Source organism: Pan troglodytes, chromosome 6, assembly GCF_028858775.2.
Source record: "Pan troglodytes isolate AG18354 chromosome 6, NHGRI_mPanTro3-v2.0_pri, whole genome shotgun sequence".
Classification (NCBI taxonomy): domain Eukaryota; kingdom Metazoa; phylum Chordata; class Mammalia; order Primates; family Hominidae; genus Pan; species Pan troglodytes.
The window spans coordinates 34,747,989-34,771,215 of record NC_072404.2 but is presented as its reverse complement, the minus strand read 5'-3'; the positions used below and the strand labels follow the sequence as shown (position 1 = coordinate 34,771,215).

Sequence of the window (23,227 nt, the reverse complement as noted above, 5' to 3'; positions counted from 1 at the left end):
CAGCAAGGTCTTTATTCAATATTTGCAATTTTGGAATATAAGTTCTCTCTGTATACCGAATGTAAAAGGTTTTGGGTTTCAAAGTGTATTTCTGTTGGGCACACTACATGCATTCAATAAAAACTTGTTTGGTTAAATCTGATCACTAATTAGATGAATGTCAACCCTATCCATTTGGGAAATAGAATTTAAATACGAAACATTATCGAGGCTCCCTTTTTTTAAAAGGTGAATTTGTTTCTGTGTATACATATATGTGTGCTTAATAAAGATTAGCTTCTTTTTATTTTCAGCCTATTGGACAGAATATAACAATGCTATGAGCTAAACGAGAAAGCCATTTTGATATAATTTAGCAAACTATTTAATCATATTAACAAGTGAGAAGCTATGAATTAAGGGTGGAAAGGAAAATGAGAAGGAGAAGACCAATTTCCAGAAGCAGAAATTATCCCTGAGGCTGGAGTTTAAATGTGTAGCTATACGGAATTAAAAGGGTATTTTAAATATAAAGGCTTTAGAAATTAATAGTTCTTAAAAATAAAGAACTATACCCATTAGGTAACTCTAATTGGGCATAGATGGGAAAACGGAAGGTGGAAATTAATAATTTTTAGTGTCTGTCAGCTAGGAATCTTTTATTTAGTACTTCATGAGCAACACTGACAACCATATTGATGATCTTGATGGATGACAAGACCTTGAACTTCTTTCTAAAGCATCAAGACTACATGCTTTTCAATATTTCTAGTATTAAGCATACTTACTGTAATAATTTTTTAAACTAGCATTATATGCTACATAATATTATCATATGTAACAATACTGATTTCTCACCATAAGAATTTTTTTCAATTTAATTTTATTTTTTGAGACAGAGTCTCACGTAAGAATATTTTAAGCATTAGGGTGTCTCTGCTATTTAAGCACACATGTTTTTCCTTTCCCCGGTTTACTGAATTATTTATTAGCTACAGAGTATTCATGCTCTGTGCTAAGAGCCACTTCTCTTCCCTTCTGCAACTAGAGTGCAAGTACATATTCTATTTCATTATCAATTTTAAAACCTACCTGAAGCTAAGGAAGTAATTATTCATAGGGATGGAATCGCTGGGGTGGGAGTATATTTTTAAAAACATTAGGACTTGTTTTTAATACTGGGTGTATTTGCTGCTTTTTTTTGTTTCCTAATAGACAATAATATATAGGCAATGCATAAAATCTTCACACTAAGGTACAATTATTTGTAGTCAAGATCCACACAATGACAGGCTTCCAAGACTAAAAAGGCTAAAACTTGGTTTGCTGATAAAAGGTTCATCCATTTCAACTCAAACAAAAAATGATTGATGAAGCATTTGCACACCTGCTTGGGAGACTATGCAAGATGCTGTAGACAAGTATTTTTCAAACTTTATCGCACATACAAACCATCTGGGGGTCTTGTTAAAATACAGAGTTGAATTCACAGATCTGGGGTGGACCAGGACATTCTGCATTTCTAACATGGAAATCCCGATGCTGCTGGTCCACAGACCCCACCTTCAATACTGTAATCCTGGCTGCATATTATGGGGAAACTTAAACTGTGCAAACCAGGAAGACAGCCCTCACCAGAACCTGACCACTCTAGCATGATGAATTCAGACTTTCCAGCCTCCAGAACTGTGAGAAAATAAATCTCTTTTGTTTAAGCTACCCAGTCTATAGTATTTTGTATGGCAGCCAGAGCCAACTAACATACCAGGTGATTCTAATAATACACAGCCTCGGTCGACAACCATTGTCGTGAAGGGCATTGAGATGGCATAATCATAACTCTGTTTTAGGACATTTACTTACTAGGGAAGCTAAGACCTTGGCCTTAAAAAGTCACAGGTAGTTGAGCGTAAGACTGCTAGAGTATTAAAAGATTCAGAATGAGACAGCAGCCAGGGTTAGACTAATAAGCAAAGTGGACTGTGTCGCTGCTTAACGAGTTTGTTAAGGGCTCCATTTTAGAAAATTAAAGGCATAATTTAAATTATACAATTAAAAGGCTGCACAGATATTAATTATTCAGTTTTGACCATTCTATACAGGTATGTAATTAGCACCCTAAAAAAGATACGGACCATTGCCATCAACCCAGAAAGTTCTGTAGTATCCTGTCCAGCCAATTCCCACCAGTCCCAGAGGCAATCACTGTCTTGATTTCTATCACCACAGATGAGCATTGTTTCAGAACCTCACTTAAATGGAATCACACAGGAAGTGCTCACATAATCTGAGCTTCAGTAATGGTGGGCACTAGATGGCATGTGTCTTCTTATGTAACTTCAAACGAAACAGATGACAGTGCCCAAGATGTATTCTAGACTAAAGGTATTAACATGAACCAACCAAACTCTCAGATCTAAATCACAATTTATAGGAAGTACAGAGAACAGGGGAACAAGCTATGTTGGACAGCATGGGGAAGCAATCAGACAAGTACTGTGCAGAAAAATTAGTAGATGAAAAGAACAATTTTAGATTTTAAAATATCTAAGCACTACACAAACCAGATATAATGGATGATCCTGATCTAAATCCTGATTTGGGCAAGCCAGCTTTGGGAAGACATTTGGGAGAGAATTAGGGTAATTTGAATATAACTAGGTATTAGATGCAATAAAATTTTATTAACAGGGAAAGAGAAATACTACAAGGAAATAGGCAATTTACAACATTATGATCTCATTTCAGTTTTTCATTTTTTTAAAAAAGCATATGTATGTGTATAAAAAGATCTAGGCCAGGCGCAGTGGCTCATGCCTGTAATCTCAGCCCTTTGGAGACCGAGATGGGTGGATCACCTGAAGTCAGGAGTTCAAGACCAGCCTGACCAACATGGTGAAACCCCCTCACTACTAAAAATACAAAAATTAGCTGGGCATGGTGGTGTGTGCCTGTAGTCCCAGCTACTCGGGCTGAGACAGGAGAACTGCTTGAACCCGGGAGGCAGAAGTCATACCACTGCACTCCAGTTTGGGTGACAGAGTGAGACTCTATCTCAAAAAAATAAAAATAAAAAGATCTAGAAATACATATAATAAAAGGTTAACAGTTATAATCACTAGTTGGTGTGTACATTAGTTTTCTAGTCTGGTGTGTACATTAGTTTCTACAGTCTGCCATAACAAACTTCCAAAATTTTGGTGGCTTCTAGCAAAACAATTTATGATCTTACAGTTCTATAGGTCAGAAGTCCAAACTGGGTCTCATGGAACTAAAATCAAGGTATTGGCAGGATTGCATTTCTTTCTGGAGGCTTGGGAGAAAATCAATTTCCTTTCCTTTTCCAGCTTTTAGGGGCTGCTGGCATTCCTTGGCTCCCCCTCCTCCATTTTCAAAACTAGCAATGGCTGGCCAGTCTTTCCCACATTACATCACTCTGAACTTCTCTGCCTTCCTCTTCTACTTTTAAGGACCCTGGTGATTACACTGAGCCCATCCCATACTCTAAGATAATCTCCCTATTTTAAAGTCAACTGTTTACCAACCTTAATTCCATTGGCAACCCTAATTCCTCTTTGCCATGTAACCTAAACATATGTATAGGTTCTGGGGGTTAGGATGTAAGTATCTTTGAGGGACCAGTGTCCAGCCTACCAGGGTGGGAAAAAAATGTTTTATGTTCTTGCTGGTTATCTTTATTTTGTGACTTTCTACAACGCACATACACTGCTTCTGTAATAAAAAGCTAATCTCCATTTAAAAATAAATATAATGGTGGAGGAGAAAGAAATACAATAAGTGGTAATATTGTGGAGATCCTGAATACACACCTACAGTACGAATGAAGAAAACAAACTTAATTATATGTGAGAATAGGTATTGGTGAGGTGGAAAATTGCCACTGAAAGAATCATATTTAAAAATGCTACAGTTCAAACAGTATGTATGAATGGGCAGATGATTTATTCTGGAAAATGTTAAGTATCAAACAGTGACTCTAGCTATGACAAGGACACTGTGATAAAAGATTCCTGTGAAAAGTATGCATAAAAATTTTCAGAAAATATTAATTCAAGTCCCAGCATTGTCATCACTTACTAGCTGTGTAACCTTATGCCAGTTACTTAATCTCTCTTTGCTTTGATAGCATTATCTATAGATGGGACTAACTGTACTTTCCTCAGGGGTCCTTGAGGGATTAAATGATTTAATACTGGTAGAGGGCTTAGAACTGTGCCTGGCACATGACCAACCCTCTGTAAACGCTAGTCATTAACGGTTATTACTCTGGCAGGTGTTTGTAGCCACCTGTTTCAGATGGAAAATCACTCTGGAACTTTAGTTAAGCTGGTGCTTACATGCCATCACTCAGGGAATAATGAGAGTCACCTGCTGATTATCCATGAGGTTCTTAAACCCAAGGATACTAGCTCAATTAGCTAGTATCAGTAGCTAATTAAGAATTTCAATAGTGAAACTATAGAAATTCTTCCCAAATGGCTAAGTTTCCAGGAAACACCCCTTCCATGTTAGCCTGGTGACTAAATAATACTTCTGAAGAGTCAACAGTTATTTAGCCTAGATCGTTAACGTGCCAAACGGTGCTTTCAACTATGGGGTTCTAACACCTACATCCTGATGGAAAGAAACGTCTAATAATTTGCTAGTTTGAGTGACAGCTTGGGGACAAAGCAAAGAAGCTTTCCAGAACTGTGAGAGACTGGAGACAACTTCAGTAAATATTATCCTGCTCACTGTGGATTAATGTTAAACCGGTTGGATACCATGAGTTGTTGAATTGGTCAAGCACAACGTGGAAAAGCACCTTCCATTGTAGAATGTGACAATTTTATGTAAAACACTGTATTGTATTCAAAGAACTGTATCATCAACAAATTTCAATGAATTCAAAATGTTCCTTTGAAGAAATGCAGTCAATTCCTTACTGTTTAAAGCTAGAAGGGCTCTTTGAAAACATGTAACCCAGTGTTCCTCAAACTAGGTCAACAGTTCTATCTCCCATCCCCCATTTCTTTCTTTGTTTTCTGTAAGATTTCTCAAAGCTTTGTATGTGCTATTGCGCACTGTGAATCTCCAAGACTTAGACATGGTATTGAGGGCCAGTCTGACTACTGGCTCCTTTCCTTAACATGTAATCTTTTCATAACTCAAGGGCCACTAATGATGCCAAGAACCTTCTGGGCAAATATTGATGTATCATCATGCACATTACATCAGACAGCAAGAAACTAATGTCCAGCACGTCAAGTGATTTGCCCTGTGAGCTCAATGACTGCAGAGCTGGCCCAGAATCCAGGCCTGTCTATGCAGCTATCCAGAGAGAACCTGTGGGCCAAAGATGTGTGCTCTGGGCCCAGGTGGCCTGGAGAAGGGCTATGAAACCATAATGAGATGGAAACAGAATGTATAAGGAAAGACAGTAAAGCCAGTTACCTGGGAATGTGGCTTCCTCCTCCTTGTTTTTTGTTCAACCTAACATTTATTAAAGACCTACAGTTTCAGAAAAGACCCTATGTTGGATGTTACAGAGAACACTACGAAACTGTGCAAAAGACTTGGTTCTGCCCTCAAGGACCTCAGATTCTCATTGAAAAAACACTCATGAGGTTGAAATGTTGGCAACAATTCTATGTTCATACCATTTGTTGTGTTCTAAGCAGTTTCACATACATTTTACAAAACTCTTACATTGGGCAAGTATGATTTCTCCCTTTTTATAGATGGGAAAATGAGCAACTGATCAGGGAGACTGTGATGTGGCTCAAGGGCAAGAAACACAGCAAGCGGACCCCACATACACCACATGGGTAGTTTATGACAAGCATTGGATTTTTTAAAAAAATGACATCTGCAAATGCCTCTGGGGTTTTACACTGTATACATTGTCTGACTAACCAAGGTTATTTCTAGTACCAAGATAGATGTTTAAAAAATGTTTCTAAGAAAGACATTTGTAATGAAGCAGGGCATGGCAGGGCATGGCAGGGCAATGGAGAAAGCAAGAGTTGATATGAATGGCATCATATACATTTTTTACCAAAGATTTTTAGCTATAAAAACAAACGTTCACTGTAAAAAAATTTTGATTGTAGAGAAAAATAAAATGAAGAAAAAATATCTGCAGTCTCACCAACCAAAGAAAAGCAGTGTTCAGCAAACTCTTATCCTCCAAATTTCTAAAGCCATGAACGCTATAAAACCTGATCACTTATGTTAAGCTTTTGAACATTCTTCAGTTCCAAATATCTAAGTGGTAACAACACATTTTCCTTTCTCAATCTACAACATATTACAGCAGACAAAGAAAAAGATGATGGAAGCATTCATGTTTGAGGTTTCTCAATTATATTTTGGATATGAAGTAGGGATGAATGGGGGGCTGGGAGTGTCATTATGGATCTATTAGCATTCTACCAACAGAAATATTTGCTCCTGCCTACAGCAAGGACTCCAGTGCTATGTGTGGAGGCTTTGATCTTGCGTCCCACTCCAGCATATGGTGTTACTAAGCATAATCAAAGTGCAAATCTTCATAGAAAATTACAGAGACTGAAAAGGGGATGGATGCTTCCTTCCTCTCATTTCCTTTCCTGCCATGTTCCTGGTTTTAAGTAAAAGAAGATTTGGCCTTTTGATGAAATCTGCAAACACTTTTAGGGTATTTACACTGTATAGAGTCAATTATTTAACTGTCCAAGATTGTTTTCATTACTGAGACTGACAGAACGTTTCTTGCCAGGATAAAGCCCCAGTTTTCGGCAGCATGGGTCTAAAGCTGCCTCCCTTATTTGGGCCCTATACAGTGACATTAGAATAAGGAGACATCTGCAGCTCTGGGGGAGGGGAGGAAGGACCCATGCACCATCCAGGTTTGGATAATAAATATTTGAAAATTTACAGGATGAGTTGCTAATCGTTTTTGTTGTTGTTGTTTTGTTTTGTTTTGTTTTTTTGAGATGGAGTCTCGCTCTGTCTCCCAGGCTGGAGTGCAATGGTGTGATCTCGTCTCACTGCAACCTCCATTTCCTGGGTTCAAGCGATTCTCCTGCCTCAGCCTCCCGAGTAGTGGGATTACAGGCGCCCGCCACCACGCCCAGCTAATTTTTTTGTATTTTTAGTAGAGACAGGGTTTTGCCATGTTTGTCAGGCTGGTCTCAAACTCCTGACCTCAGGTGATCCGTCCCCCTCGGCCTCCCAAAGTGCTGGGATTACAGGCATGAGCCACCATGCCCGGCCGAATTGCTTATCTTTTAAGCTGATACTCTTCAAAAGAGATAGAGGTGACCTCCTACAAACAGTTTTAAGCCATTAATTATAACAATTCAGATCAAGTTGTGAAACAATAGAACTTTTAAAGAATTAAATTCCCTTTGAGTATATGTCAGCTCCCTGAAGACAGTGGGATACCATTTCTGATTTATAAATTGAAAATAAAACTCACGCTTTTGTCAAAGTTAATCATCTTCACCCTCTCAACGTGCTATTGTTGAGTATGAATGACTGTGATGAACTTGGGCCCAGAGACGTAGGCCCCAGGCAAGTTTACAATTTGGAAGCATTTGGACCCAAGAAGCCTCTGTGTGTTGTTTCTCATGGTTACTGATTATTGTGCCCAAGCTTCATGCAAATTGTTTTAAATAACATCATTACGAAGAAAAAAGTGTTACATCTAAAGCACCATTCAGAAATTTGAATCAAGTACAGGTGAGTCCACCTGAAGCTGCTGGACACTGGCACAGCAGGGCTGGTTGTTCCTGGCTGTTGTCTTTCCTGACCAGTCAGTGCCCAAACCTGACTAGCCAGTGCCCTTGCTGTACCAGTTGTTAAATATTTTGAATATCACACAGAACTGGCCCCACTGGTTGTACATACAGGCAGATATCAATGGGGAGCCTGCTGAGGCTCATCTGTTTCTGTCGTGGTCTGCATTCTCCCATTACAGTGGTGGATCATTCCAGAAGTTAGCTAACCTCTCTAGCTCTTAGCATCCTCTCCTCCAAACTGGGGATATGAATAATCCTCACCTAATTCTCTCCTGAGATTTAGATGGATGTTAAAACCAGATATTAGACAGGAAAACTTATTAAAATTTAAAAAATAATTTTGAAGAAATACATAGTATTTGTATACCATTTAGAAAATAACAAAAAGTAGAATGAAAACATGTATTTTCTCGCCACCTAAAGATGGTAACTGTTAACATTTTTATTTTGTTTCTTTTCCTTATCTTTACTAAAACTTTGACAATTCAACAACAGTTGCTGAGCACCACAAAAATGAAATAAAACAAGGCTATTGCCCTTCCAGTTTGGTGGGGATATAAATGGCTAAATAAATGTTATTAGTGTCATGTGGAGAAGGCCCAATAAAAGAATAGTGGCAAGTGGTATCATAAAATACAATTACCGTTCTGGTTCCCAGACAGGAGAAATATTTCAGTACTTAAGAGATATATTTGTACCTACAGCATCTCCTAAGGCTACTGACTCAATTTCATTTTAAGGGAAGACAACATTATATTACTGCTATAAAATTTCAGTTACATGTAAACAAACTCCATACTGTAACCATAAACAACATTTGGATCTGCCTTACTCCCTAAGTCATTATACTCATTCCACATCTGCCTTGCCCTTTTGGCTTGCCAGAAGTGCCTACAGTTCACTGTAGTTCTTGCAGATCCACAGTCTGTTAATATGTTGGTTTCAAACAATCAGGTTTCTTTGAACTGATGGATAAGGATTTTCCTTGGACGTAAAAATCCAGAGTGTTGGAACAGTCACTTTGTAAATGGCCTGAGACACATACACATGTTCGCTTTCCACAGAGGTTTTCGTTCTTCCTTATTTTCCTCTCGAAAAATAATTGCTATTACAGCATATTATTCTCGTTGTATTACCCTAGGATGGTACTATCCTTCCAGATTATTGGCTTTTGTACATTCATCTTCCCAGCCATGCTGAGCTCTCTGAAGGCACCGGCTTTGTCTTATTCCTCTTTCTATCGTCAGCCTCCCAGCAAAGGAGATACTGAAATGTCTCAGTATGCCCTTACAAATTCTAGTTTAGCAGTTCCTAAGCTTGGGTCTTCACCAGGCAATACCTGGTAACGTCCTAAATAAAATCTCTAGGCTCTATTCTGAAGGTTCCAAATCTGATTTTCTGGGGGTGGGGCTAGGATCCTATATTTTTAAAGAGCTCTCTGTAAAATGAAGACAATAATCATTTCTACCCCACCAGGTAGTTATGGAAGTAAATGAGTTATTTTATGTAGAGTGCTTAGATCACTGCCTGGCCCTCACTAAGCACTACATAAGTGCCAGTTATTATTATATTATTATTGTTGTTACATGATCAGCCAGTCATAAATAGGTGTTTTGAAGCACTGTCTATTGGTTTTCTCAAACTTGAGTGTGCATAAAAATCATCTGGTAAGCTTACAAATGCAGATGCCACAGCTTTGCTGCCCAGAGATTCTGATTTAATAAGGCTCGTACCTAGCCAGAGACCTGCATTCCTGTATTTCCCAGGAAATGGAGAATTGGTGGATATTCTGTAAACCAGTGGGTATCTCATTCACATCCCTGATCCTGAGGAAAATAAACTTGTCTCTCAGGCTGGGGCTAAGATGCAGCTCATAAAGACAACTTTGGGGGGCATTTGATAATATGCCAGCTAATCACTGGGGAGTCTCCTGTTTCCTACTTCGTCTGTGTCAGGGGCCATACTGCCTGCCTGGGTTTGGCTCCCATGAGGGGAGGAGACTGCTACCATTCCTGCAGGCTGCCTGAGTAAGCTCCAGGACGCTGCTCCAGCAGAACTGGGCTGGCTCCACCTCCTCGCACCCCCTGCAGCCAGACCTCTCCTCCCCCTTACCCATCCCGCACTAGGGCACTGCCTGACCAACTCCTGCCAGCTCCAGGAGCTGCTGAAGACACGGCCTGGAATCCTTCATACCTCTGTAGCTGAAGTTCAAGGGAACCACAGGTTGCTTGGGAAGACACAGGTGCACAACCGTGGCAAGCCTGAGAAGATTCCATGCCTGGGCAAGACCCCTGAGAGCCCTTACACCACATGTATGTGCCATGGACCCAGCTCAAACGCATTTGTGCTTCTGACCTCTGAAACTACCCTGCAGTGCACTTGAGATTTAAAGTGCAAGCTTTCCAAAAGTGAAATGACAAAGCTCTTGTCTTCTCTCATGAATGGCATTCCTTCCTGGATTTCCAGTTGTGATTATGCAAATTATACACTTAAGTGTAACCAATACTTGAATCTCCTAGAACCTGATCAAGTGGGGATCCATCCATTAACAAAGACATTACATAGTTAAGAGACATTCATTTACCTAGAGACAATAGTGTCCTTGCTTTTAGTAAAAAGTATTGCTTTTTATAGAAAATTAAGCACAGCCTATGTTATAATAAAGTAGAACTTACATTTCTAAAAACCGCTTTCCGGCCAGGCGTGGTAGCTCACGCCTATAATCCTGGCACCTTGGGAGGCCGAGGGGGGTGGATCACCTGAGGTCAGGAGTTTGAGACCAGCCTGACTAACATGGTGAAACTCTCTCTCTACTAAAAATACAAAAAATTAGCTAGGTGTGGTGGTGCACGCCTGTAATTCCAGCTACTCAGGAGGCTTGAGGCAGGAGAATTGCTTGAACCTGGGAGGCAGAGATTGCAGTGAGGAAAAAAACAAAACAAAACAAAAAACCCACTTTCCTTCAAACTCCTGATTTTTTTCTTCTTGTGCTTTCTAAAATCAAAGTACATTTACTTTCCCCCCTCCAAAAACAGCTGCATATAGACAGGCCTGTCTTCAAAATTTGAGAAGCCCAGGATTAGAGTGTGAAAGGTCACTCACTGGCCCACGGCTGTCCTTCCCAGCTCTGGCTCCTGCATTATGAGGGGTCTTCTGGGGGCCTGCCAGTGGAAACTCCAGCCTGCATCTCCAGATTCTTTTTTGCATAGCTGCCCCCTTGGTCTTCCCTTGGCCCTAGGAGTATACACACTTGTGGCATGACTGGCCACTAGGAAAACAGATGTGAAGGCAGCCTATATATACTTAGGCAGTTACACAGGGAATTCCAGGGTCTAGAGAACTCTGAGTAGGAAGCGGGGTATGGGTGTGCACATCTCCTTCGAGGCCTGAAATCCTGCTCTTATTGGAAGGTGCACAACCAGAGGAGGACTGGAACACAGCCCTGTAAAGCACAAGGTCCACAGACAGCGCCCACATTGGCCTGGTTGAGGGAGATGCATTCACAGTATCTACAAGATGCCTATGTACGTGGTATAGCTGAATGCCTCAGTCTGGATGCTCTATCCACACATCTCACACCTATTGCTGTCACAGATTTCAAGGACCTAGAAGGCAAGAACTAGGAAGACAACATTTTTTTTGTATAGCACCTACTTTGTTTATTTAGGCAGAGATTCCTCTTGAGGTTGTAGTGCAAATATGATTACATCAGCTACCTGCTGAAATCCTTAAAGGGGAATAAAGGAATATTTATTGCAAGTCACTGTATAAGCTAGGGTGTATGATACTGTTAAAGAATAAGTTAATAAAGCTCACCCTAAATATGCAGACAGAAGATGTGGAGGTTTCTAAATCCCTCCTTGCATGTGTCCCCAGGCTTCTCCTCCTTGAGCGTCTGCTCACCTTCCTCTAGGTAATACCACTCACCCCTCAAACTCAGCACAGGTTTCCCCTCTTCTAGACGCCTTCCTCACACTCTCAGGCCAGGTGCTGCTCCTCAGGACTATCACAGCTCCACCCCTCAGCGCTCATCTCCTGGAATTATCATTGACTCACCTCCCTGCAAAGCCAAGGTCCCTGCTCACCCACGAAGTCACCACTGACTACCCTGCCAACGATCTCATCTTTCTCTAAATTCAGAACTTCCCTCTATCACTTGACTATATTAATTGCTAAATGGGGCAACTACTGTGAAACATAGAATTATTAAAAATCATTTGTCACCCTGTGTGGTGTGGCTCATACCTGTAATCCTAGCACTTTGGGAGGCCAAGGTGGGAGGATCGCTTGAGACCAGGAGTTCGATGCCAGCCTGGCAACATGGCAAAACTCCCCCTTTATAAAAAATACAAAAATTAGCTGGTCATTGTGACAAGGGCCTGTTAGTCCCAGCTATTAGGGAAGCTGAGGTGGGCAGATCACTTGAGCCCTGGAGGTCATGGCTGCATTGAACGGAGATTATGCCACTGCACTCCAGCCTGGGTGACAGAGTGAGATCCCATCTCAAAAAAAAATCATTTTTGTTTTTGCGGTGTTCTCTATTACTGCCTTATATTATTATCTAACCTTTCAATGCATTGCCCTTCCCACTAGATTGTCATTGTCTTCAGGTGAGGATCTGGATCTTTCCTTTAATTTTCCACATTGTGGCAGACTACGTCCTCAAAACTTACGTTTTCTCAACACCTTGGATAGGGGAAGGGCCCTTATTTTTTAGCAAGATGGTTTACATAAAGAAACAATAATTAATAATTAACAACTCCTCCTTGTGTATTCTCATTCTCAGCAGGGGCTGATCCCAAAGGAGCCGTTGATTAAATGCTCCATTCCCTAGAGATAATAAATAATAATGCTTCCCCAAGTGAGCCAGGCCTGAACATTTTTGGGCCTAAAGACTTTGAAGATCACTGCAAGTCCAGGCTAAAGCAGGAGGGCCCTGCAAGGAGCGTTTACCTTAGGATCTGTGAAGGTTATTATGTATGTGCACACGAGCAGAGCCTACCCCAGGGGCTCTGTTACTGTAGGAGAGTTAATGGGACTGAATCACCAAAATATGGCAGAGACACTTTCATGTTGGCAGAACCAGTTCTGTGATTTCTTCCTGTTCTAGCCCACAGCAGGATGGAGTAAATACTCCCTTCAGACACCTAAAAGGGGGTGGTGCCTCTCCTCAGCTACTAGTCCAACGACGTCAAAACCCAAGCAGCAACTGTCAGACTGGGTTCACCTACCCTCTTCTGATGGCCTTCTGCAGGCAACCTTGGGCTCCCCCAAACTTCCTGTAGAATGCTGGCGGACTCCGTGCTGCCCAAACTTCCCGCAGGGTGGCACCTGGAAGAGCAAGTGACTTTACAACGAGGAAGGCCAGGCGCGCTCCCACTGCTCAGAAGCGGCTGGTGTACTCGTCTAAAATAAAAAGGTCTCTGTCTGCAAATCCCGTTTGCCAGCCCGGTAATCCTCCCCCGCCCCCGGCCTAGCGTGTCCGACCCGTACAGCTGTTTTTAATCCCTACTTTTCTCACTTGGCATCCCGGGCCCGGGCTGACCAGACGCAGAGCCACTTAGTGTTTCCTCCTCCCCCTGCCGGGGTCTGTCCTCCCTCTGCCGTCTCCTCTTTCTCCGCCTGCGTCCCCGCGGGCAGAGTGTGGGAAGAACGAATTTCCGCCCCGTTTGCTCTCCGCTCGCAGACTTGGGTCCCTTCCGGACGCAGCCCGCGTGCTCCCCGAGCTATTGCACTGGAGCCGCCCTCCCCGTCCGGGACCGCGAGCGAGAAGGTGCCGTCTGCGGGGGCCGAGCAGCCGGGGCTCTGCTGCCAAGCCGCGCCCCGCGAAGCTCTTGGAACGGCTCCCGCCTGCAGCTGGGGAATCCACTCGGCTGGGAGAATCCGCGCCAGGGAATCCAGCTCTCCGGACTCAGCTGCAAACAAAAAGCGCCGGGTCTTGCTCCCTCCCCCCGCCCGCCGACGCGCACCCGGAGAAACAGTTTTATACAAAAATGCAACAAGTAGTACCCGGGGTCTGCAGAGCGCCCCGCGCCGCCTGACTTGGCCGGGCGAAGCCCGCCTGCAGAGACCCGGGCCGGCCTCCGGACAAAGGACGGAGGAGGGGCTGGACGGCGCTGCGAAGTCCGAAAGAGGCCATTTAGCGACTCTGGCCAGGCTAAGGGGAATGCAGAGGAGACACAGAGCCGGCGGGCCAAGAGGACGATCCGGCCGCTGCACGCAGGGCGGGAGGCGATGGAGGCTGCCCGCGCCTTGCGCCTCCTGCTCGTGGTGTGCGGCTGCCTCGCGCTCCCGCCGCTGGCCGAGCCCGTGTGCCCGGAGCGCTGCGACTGCCAGCATCCCCAGCATCTCCTGTGCACCAACAGGGGGCTCCGCGTAGTGCCCAAGACCAGCTCGCTGCCGAGCCCCCACGACGTGCTCACCTACAGCCTCGGCGGCAACTTCATAACCAACATCACGGCCTTCGACTTCCACCGTCTGGGGCAGCTCAGACGGCTGGACCTGCAGTACAACCAGATCCGCTCTCTGCACCCCAAGACCTTCGAGAAGCTCTCGCGGCTGGAAGAGCTGTACCTGGGGAACAACCTCTTGCAGGCGCTCGCCCCGGGCACGCTGGCCCCGCTGCGCAAGCTGCGCATCCTCTACGCCAACGGGAACGAGATCAGCCGCCTAAGCCGCGGCTCCTTCGAGGGCATGGAGAGTCTAGTCAAGCTGCGGCTGGACGGGAACGCCCTGGGGGCGCTGCCGGACGCGGTCTTCGCCCCCTTGAGCAACCTGCTCTACCTACATCTGGAGTCCAACCGGATCCGCTTTCTGGGCAAGAATGCCTTCGCCCAGCTAGGCAAGCTGCGCTTCCTCAACCTCTCTGCCAACGAGTTACAGCCCTCCCTGCGCCACGCGGCCACCTTCGCACCGCTGCGCTCCCTCTCCTCCCTCATCCTCTCGGCCAACAGCCTGCAGCACCTCGGGCCGCGCATCTTCCAGCACCTGCCACGTCTCGGCCTGCTCTCGCTCAGGGGCAACCAGCTCACGCACCTCGCGCCTGAGGCCTTTTGGGGCTTGGAGGCCCTGCGCGAGCTGCGCCTGGAGGGTAATCGGCTGAGCCAGCTGCCAACTGCGCTGCTGGAGCCTCTGCACAGCCTGGAGGCGCTGGACCTGAGCGGCAATGAGCTGTCCGCCCTGCACCCGGCCACCTTCGGCCACCTGGGCCGGCTGCGCGAGCTCAGCCTGCGCAACAACGCGCTCAGCGCCCTATCCGGGGACATCTTCGCCGCCAGCCCAGCCCTTTATCGGCTGGATCTAGACGGCAACGGCTGGACCTGCGACTGCCGGCTGCGAGGCCTGAAGCGCTGGATGGGCGACTGGCACTCGCAGGGCCGGCTCCTCACTGTCTTCGTGCAGTGTCGCCACCCCCCGGCCCTGCGAGGCAAATACCTGGATTACCTGGATGACCAGCAGCTGCAAAATGGATCCTGCGCGGATCCCTCGCCCTCAGCTTCCCTGACCGCTGACCGCAGGCGGCAGCCCCTACCCACGGCCGCAGGGGAGGAGATGACGCCACCTGCAGGTCTCGCGGAGGAGCTGCCGCCGCAGCCGCAGCTCCAGCAGCAGGGGCGATTTCTAGCTGGGGTGGCCTGGGATGGGGCCGCCAGGGAGCTGGTAGGCAACCGCAGCGCCCTAAGGCTGAGTCGGCGGGGCCCGGGCCTCCAGCAGCCCAGCCCTTCCGTCGCTGCCGCCGCGGGCCCGGCTCCACAGTCCCTAGACCTGCACGAGAAGCCCCAGCGGGGCCGTCCGACTCGGGCAGATCCCGCCCTCGCGGAGCCCACCCCAACGGCCTCTCCTGGCTCTGCGCCATCGCCCGCCGGCGACCCCAGGCAGCGCGCGACGAAGCATCGTCTGGGCACGGAGCACCAGGAGCGTGCCGCCCAGTCCGACGGTGGGGCCGGGCTGCCGCCGCTGGTGTCCGACCCATGCGACTTCAACAAGTTGATTCTGTGCAACCTGACGGTGGAGGCGGTGGGCGCAGACAGCGCCTCGGTGCGCTGGGCCGTGCGCGAGCACCGCAGTCCCCGGCCGCTGGGCGGCGCGCGCTTCCGCCTGCTCTTTGATCGCTTTGGCCAGCAGCCCAAGTTCCACCGCTTCGTCTACCTGCCTGAGAGCAGCGACTCGGCCACGCTGCGCGAGCTGCGCGGAGACACCCCCTACCTGGTGTGCGTGGAGGGCGTGCTTGGGGGCCGTGTCTGCCCTGTGGCTCCCCGGGACCACTGCGCGGGGCTGGTCACCCTACCGGAGGCCGGGAGCCGGGGCGGCGTCGACTACCAGCTGCTGACCTTGGCCCTGCTGACGGTCAACGCGCTGCTGGTGCTCCTGGCCTTGGCGGCCTGGGCGTCTCGCTGGCTGCGTAGGAAACTGCGGGCTAGGCGGAAGGGCGGGGCCCCGGTCCACGTTCGGCACATGTACTCCACCCGACGGCCCCTGCGCTCCATGGGCACCGGCGTGTCCGCCGACTTCTCGGGATTCCAGTCGCACCGGCCACGCACCACCGTGTGCGCGCTCAGTGAGGCGGACCTCATCGAATTCCCCTGCGACCGCTTCATGGACAGTGCGGGCGGCGGCGCGGGCGGCAGCCTGAGACGGGAGGACCATCTCCTGCAGCGATTTGCCGACTAGGTCCAGGGCATATAGAGACCATCTCATTGGCCCTAAGGAGCCGCCTCTCCGTGAGGCCCCCCAGCCCACCTCAGGGGAAGTGCCGTTTTGTGCACTTGCCAGAGAGGCCAGTGGAGACAGAGGGCCAATTCGGGCACCATCCCCCAATTCCCAATACTCGAGAAGTAAATGGATGGTACTTGGTGGTCAGAGCCAGAGTAGGGGACAAATGGATGGTGGGATGCTGAGGTCGGAGGCTTCGCTTGGAGGCTTTGACACAGCTATGCAAATGGCTTTTGTAGCACTGCAATGCAGAAGCCAGGCTTTGGGGGTAGAAAGGGGGTGCTTGTGCCCCCAACATGGCCAGAAATATTTGGGTGCATGCTTTTTGTTTGCTCAGTGTCAAACAGAGTTTTGTTTCTATTTAAGGAAGGAACTTATTACCATTACAGAGGAGGCTTGGCCAGGGACTCCACTGGTTTGGTGATCTCTGCCAAGAAGGGGGATGTAAACAGGTGGTAAAGTTTAACACACCCGCCAAGGAACTCGTTTATGTTGGCTGATAGAGCATTCAGGATACCTTAAAGTTTAATAAGAGACGCATTTCTTTTTTTCAAAAATGTGAAAAGCTCTGACATTTAACGAACTGATCAATAGACTCAAGGACTGTTTTAGTTGGACTGGGCCATTTTATTATGTTCCTTTTAATATTAACAGTACAAGAGCGCTTGCTGACTTCGAGGATAACTAAGATTACATACTTTCTCAGGAGAAGGCTGCATGCAAGACTTCTCTGTCAGGGTTGCTCCTGTGGCTTTTTTAATTTTATTTTTTTAAACCTATATATGGAAAAGGAAATTTCAATGCCAGATTTGATAAAAGAATGTGATGTATATGTAGCTGATGACCCACTGGGGAACACCAGCGTTCCAGTTCACTTACCACATCTGTGACAGTGTGTTTAGATTGGAATAAATGTGATGCGGTACTTCTTATGTTTTTATCAGTGACATGGTTGACTGTGCCCTAATTCTCTTGAGTTGCAGTTAAGCAATGAAGGTAATTTCCTAATAGGGAAGCAAAAGGTGATTGTCAATTGATAGTTTAATGTTTGACCACATTAGTGTCTTTATATGAAATAGTAGAGGGGAAGGAATTATAGAAAACAAATGTGAAAAAAATACACCAGTGGGTATCTGTTCTACTAAAACCAGAAGATTGTTATGAGTACTTAAACCTCACTGTGAAATAATGATATATTTTGCAGTTAATCCCTCCCCAACTGAGTGTCTTACTGTGTTATTAAATCTTATCTTTTAGTTAATAGTTGCAGTATTTCTTTTAAATGTTTTTGTTTTAAACTTAGGGGTAGGATCCTTTATTTGTTCAGTTGTTTCCAACTATTTGGGATACTTTCATTCCCTGCTATTTATGAAGTACATGTTTATCACTAAGTGTAGTGGTTTGGTTTACATTAATAATTTTATGTGTGGTCTAAAAATGCAGTCACTAAGAGAATGTACACTGTGGTTATGGTCACAGTGGTTATGGATTTATTGGCAGTGGAGTACCATGGAGGTCACTGCAATGGTGCTAAGGCTGACAGTGGAATCTTCTGTTTAGGGCCTTAAGCCCCTGAGGGTCCTGGTGACTTAGGGAATCCATCACAGCCCCGGGTCTTTCACCCCAGTTCACTCCTTTTATGTTTGGCCTAGATTGACCCATGCCTGCCCTCTTCTCAACAACTGAGTAGGGAACCAGCCATCTGAATGAGCTGATCGTTGTTTATGTTCAAATGAGTAAATGTCCAGACCACTTAAAACTACAGCTGCTTTTCTGGCAGTCTCGTCTGCGGGGCCAAAACTTAATAAACCACAGGAAATAGACTGTCATTCTTAGTTTGCTGCCAGGGCTTATTTTAGATTCAGAGCATACTGGTACATGAGAGCAGTAGTGTTGTTTGCTCTTATTTTCAACCAGTGAGCTATCTGGCACCTTTTGTGCTCCTGGCTTTTTTCAATCATAGCACTATTGCATCTCCTAGCTATTTCTTTTGCCCAGCAGGGTAATATTGAGTCCCATTGCAAGTATGGACAAGGCCTCTGGTTCTCCTCACCACCCACCTTTTCAGCCATAGAACATCACTGAAAATGCCTAATGCCTGGATCTGTGTTCTACTTTAGTTTCACTGGGAAGTCTTTCAGTGGGAGATGAATAAATGTTATACATTGTTATGTTCAGTTATGTCAATAAACCCACTAATAGAGATAATTTGTTGGAGTTTCCAAATATTTTATACACTTTCATAATGACACAATGCAGTTTCCATTTATGGAAATGAAACATAAGTTTGATGTCTTTCTGTCCTTTTTAATGTTTTTTATTTCCGTTTTCATAGGTGAGTATGGACTTTAAGAAAAGGATGTGTGATGTTATGTGCAAAGAAGCAATGAAATGGCTCTAAAAGCAGATGGTCAGCCACAGCATGAAAGTGCTGTTGGACACCAGTGACATCAAGGTGCAGGTGATCGGGTCTCAGCAGGCATTGCCTGTTTAAAGGAAACTGATGAAAAGTCAAGCCCTTTGGCTCTCATGGTCAAAAATATGAAGGAATTATCTTGAGCTGGAAGTAATTTTTGATTTTTGCCACTACACAGCTTATGAAAAGATAACATTCCTAAGGAAAAAAGAATAAACTTGGTATGAGTTAGGAGTATTCAGTGAAAGAGCCACTGGCCAGTCTGTAATGTTGTGGGACCTTCAGGTCAACCAATGGGATTACTGCTTCCATAATGCAGGGGATTTTGCAGGGCTACCAGGTAATAAATAATTAGCATGTGATCAGAACACCTTCACTAAATTGTCACACACCTGATTGTCACCAAAACTACAGCAACATATATGAAACCATTAAAAGAGAGAACTGAATTGCCTGTTATTTGTGTTTAACCACTCCCTCCTGTTCTTATAAGACTGGAAGGTAAATGGTGATGAAGCATATTAGTGCTAGAAGTTTATTCCCAATTCCAGACCATGGCCTAGTATCAATATTGTCACCATCCTCAGAAAGTATAGCATCATGAAAGTTGGGAATGATGGTAAGGAAGTGATGAAGGCACTTAGTCATTAGAGGGTTGCATTCATTCTTTTTACCTAATCTCTACCTCAGCTTCCTTATCAGTTAAAATGAGCAGCCTAAGAATCCTGATTGCACAGTGCTATTGTGAGGCATAAATGGGTAAGTAGCACTCAACAACACCAGCTACACCACAGATGTTCAGTAAATATGAGATGTAGCAGTGGTAGTAGTATTCTTTACACAGGGCAACAAATTGTTTGATTAAGAAGTTTCAGGGACAAGGCATTTCTGCTTAAGCCATAACCAATCAGAGGATTCAGGTAATGGAATTATAGTAACCCTTCTCCTCCTCTTTTTCTAGTTAATTGAAACATTTGTGTAATTCTTTTGAAAAGTGTCTGTGCATGTCCTTTGCCCACTTTTTAATGGGGTTGTTTGTTTTTCTCTTGTAAATTTAAGTTCCTTATAGATGCTTTGTCAGATGCACAGTTTGCAAATATTTTCTCCCATTCAATGGTAGCTTGTCTGTTGACTCTGTTGATAGTTTCTTTTGCTGTACAGCAGCTCTTAAGTTTAATTAGATCCCACTTATCAATTTTTGCTTTTGTTGCCGTTGTTTTTGGTGTCTTTGTCATGAAATCTGTGCCCACGCCTATGTATGGGATGGTATTGCTTAGGTTATCTTCCAGCATTTTATAGTTTTGGGTTTTACATCTCAGTCTTCAATCCATCTTGAGTAGATTTTTATGTATGGCATAAGGAAGGGGTCCAGTTTCAATCTTCTGCATATGGCTAGCTGGTTATCCCAGCACCATTTATTGAATAGGGAGTCTTTCCTCCCTTGCTTGTTTTTGTCAGCTTTGTCAAAGATCAGATAGTTGTAGATGTGCAGCCTTATTTCTTAGCTCTCTATTCTGTTCCATTAGTCTATGTGCCCTTTGTTGTACCAGTGCCATGCTGTTTTGGTTACTGTAGCCTTGCATAGTGCAAAGTCGGGTAACGTGATGCCTCCACCATGGTTCTTTTTGCTTAGGATTGCCTTGGCAATTTGCCTTCCCATTAACTTATAGATAGTATCTTCAAGTGTCCCTTTACTTAGTTTACTTAAAACAATACTTTGCATGCACAAATACTTTTTTTCCTAGGGATTTCAAGTCACTTCATCCTTTTCAGTCATGTGGCAAATAGTATTCTTTTCATTTTGCATGGGGAGACGGAGGTATTTGGCGATTATGCTTAACTATTTTAATTACTGAAATAATTAGGAAAGAACATATAGTTTCCTGATACCTACTTGCTTTATCTTAGGGCGGAGTACCTAAATATTCCATTACAACTGTTGGAAAGATTTTTAAGTTACAGGTGGTGAGATTTCTAATTGACACAGAACTGTGAGTGGCTTTATAACTTGGCTGTGAAATGGTATCAGATGCTAGAGGGAAATAAATTGTCATGCCCCAGTATTTCAAGCAACAGCATCTTTCAACTATGTAAATCCACAGTTTCTTTCAAACTAATGAAAGCTTTATAATGCTAGCTCTGTGCCATAGTTAATGCCGACAGGACAGCCCTGTTGCATATTAAGACCAGCTGTGGCCATGTAGCAGGCTTCAGTTTACCAAATTACAGTTTTTTTGGTTAAGTAATTCTTACCCCACAGCTGATTTCCCACTCGGCTCTTAGTATATGGGTACTGAAGTGTGTGGAAACACACTTTGAATGGTGGCCTCCATCCTCTTATTCCATTCTCTCCTAACTCTTGTGTCCTTCTAAGGATTGTTACTTTAGGAAATTAAAATCATTACAAATTAAAACAAATACCCATATTAGCACCACTCAGTAATAGTTAACATTTTGTAATGTTTGTTTTCAGCCTTAAATGTCTCTACTGACAAATACCTTTGGTTTCCTTCTCCACACCTTGTCCTCAAAGCCAACTACCATTGTGACTTGGATGTGTTTCCTTCTAGTCCATGTTTAAATGCAGCTGATTCTTTTATTCACAGTAAAGTCAACACAAACACTGGATTCATGAATGCTGAACCATTGCTCCTAGGGGAAATACAGTGCTGGGTTCCTGCAAGCCTCTGGTCACATTTTCATCAATCAATATGTAACCTTAATTTATGTGTGTTTCTATTTAAAGACACCTTATGTGGTATATATTGTTGGCTAGATGTGGTAGCTCACACCTATAATCCCAGCACTTTGGGAGGCTGAGGCAAGAGGATTGCTTGAGCCCAGGAGTCTGAGACCAGCCTGGCAATATAGTGAGATCCCATCTCTATAAAAAATAAAAAATTAGCCGTGCATGGTGGCATGTGCTTGTAATCCTAGCTACCCAGGAGGCTGAGGTGGGAGAATCGTTCGAGCCTGGGAGGTTGAGACTGCAGTGAAGTATGATGGTGCCACTGCACTCCAGCCTGGGTGACAGAGTGAGACCCTCTCTCTCTCACACACACATGTGTGTGTGTGTGTGTGCACGTGTGCGTAGTTGGTTCACTGACACTGAACTCAGCCAACAGCACTATGACTCATGCCTGAATGGAGCTTATCTAACATGCATATTTTCTCCATAAGACACAGCTTCCTGCGCTTAGGAACGCTAACAGCATTTCGGCACTATGCTTGGGGAACCCTTTAAACAGCAAAGTCACCAGCAAAAAGCACAAAAATGGGGAAAACGTGGCATTAAATAGACTAGGAAAAGGACTCTTGTTAACAGCATGAGAGCTGAAACAAAAAGGCAGAACATCACCTTGTTCAGCCTCAGCTGGGAACCTGAATGGCAGCTCAGATTTTTCGCTGCCCTAAGCATGTCAGCGAATGACCATGACAGTGCTATGGAGTGTTGATTCTAGGGTCACAAACAAATTTTGGTGTGAAAATGAATTCACAAATACATAATCCGAGACTCAGGAAGGTCAGCTGTACTTTTTTTTTTTTTTTGAGACGGTGTCTCGCTCTCGCCCAGGCTGGAGTGCAGTGGCACGATCTCGGCTCACTGCAGGCTCAGTCTCCCGGGTTCATGCCATTCTCCCGCCTCAGCCTCCCGAGCAGCTGGGACCACAGGCGCCCGCCACTGCGCCCGGCTAATTTTTTGTATTTTTTAGTAGAGACGGGGTTCACCATGATCTTGATCTCCTGACCTTGTGATCTGCCCGCCTCGGCCTCCCAAAGTGCTGGGATTACAGGCATGAGACACTGCGCCCCGCCGGTCAGCTGTACTTTTTATCCTCCCAGCTTCTCCTGTGCCCCTTACCCCTATTCCTTTTCTTTTTTATTTTTCTTTTTGAGATGGAATCTTGCTCTGTCACCCAGGCTGGAGTGCAGTGGTGCCATCTCGCTCATTGCAACCTCCGCCTCCCAGGTTCAAGCAATTTTCCTGCCTCAGCCTCCCGAGTAGCTGGGATTACAGGCGTGCGCTACCATGCCCGGCCAATTTTTGTATTTTTAGTAGAGACAGGGTTTCACCCTGTTGGTCAGGCTGGTCTCGAACTCCTGACCTCAGGTGATCCGCCTGCCATGGCCTCCCAAAGTGTTGGGATTACAGGCGTGAGCCACTGCACCCGGCCGCCTTTTCTAGATGCCATAAATTACCTTTTTTTTTTTTTTTTTTAAACCCCCGTGAGTAATCTTGTCTTTTAAATTGGTAACCACACCTACTTTGGGATTGTTTGATATTTTCTAGTGATGCTCCTGTGAGTTTTGTTCCCTTGCTACGTGTGCACAATTT

The 23,227-nt window shown here is 45.0% G+C and overlaps 1 protein-coding gene and 1 long non-coding RNA gene across 2 annotated transcripts in view; one reads left to right on the top strand and one right to left on the bottom strand.

The window, feature by feature from the left end:
* The window catches only part of LOC129144539 (uncharacterized), a 35,041-nt gene extending 24,188 nt beyond the window's left edge, over positions 1–10,853 (bottom strand). Inside the window, exon 1 of the long non-coding RNA XR_008548963.2 lies at positions 10,439–10,853. This is a non-coding gene — a long non-coding RNA (uncharacterized LOC129144539). The remainder of the gene's footprint in view (positions 1–10,438) is intronic.
* A 2,732-nt stretch (positions 10,854–13,585) lies between these two features.
* On the top strand, positions 13,586–18,683 carry TRIL (TLR4 interactor with leucine rich repeats). The gene has a single exon (XM_527706.8). The coding sequence runs from the start codon at positions 13,998–14,000 to the stop codon at positions 16,431–16,433; it is 2,436 nt and encodes an 811-aa protein (XP_527706.3). The 5' UTR covers positions 13,586–13,997; the 3' UTR covers positions 16,434–18,683.
* The last annotated feature ends 4,544 nt before the right edge of the window (positions 18,684–23,227 follow it).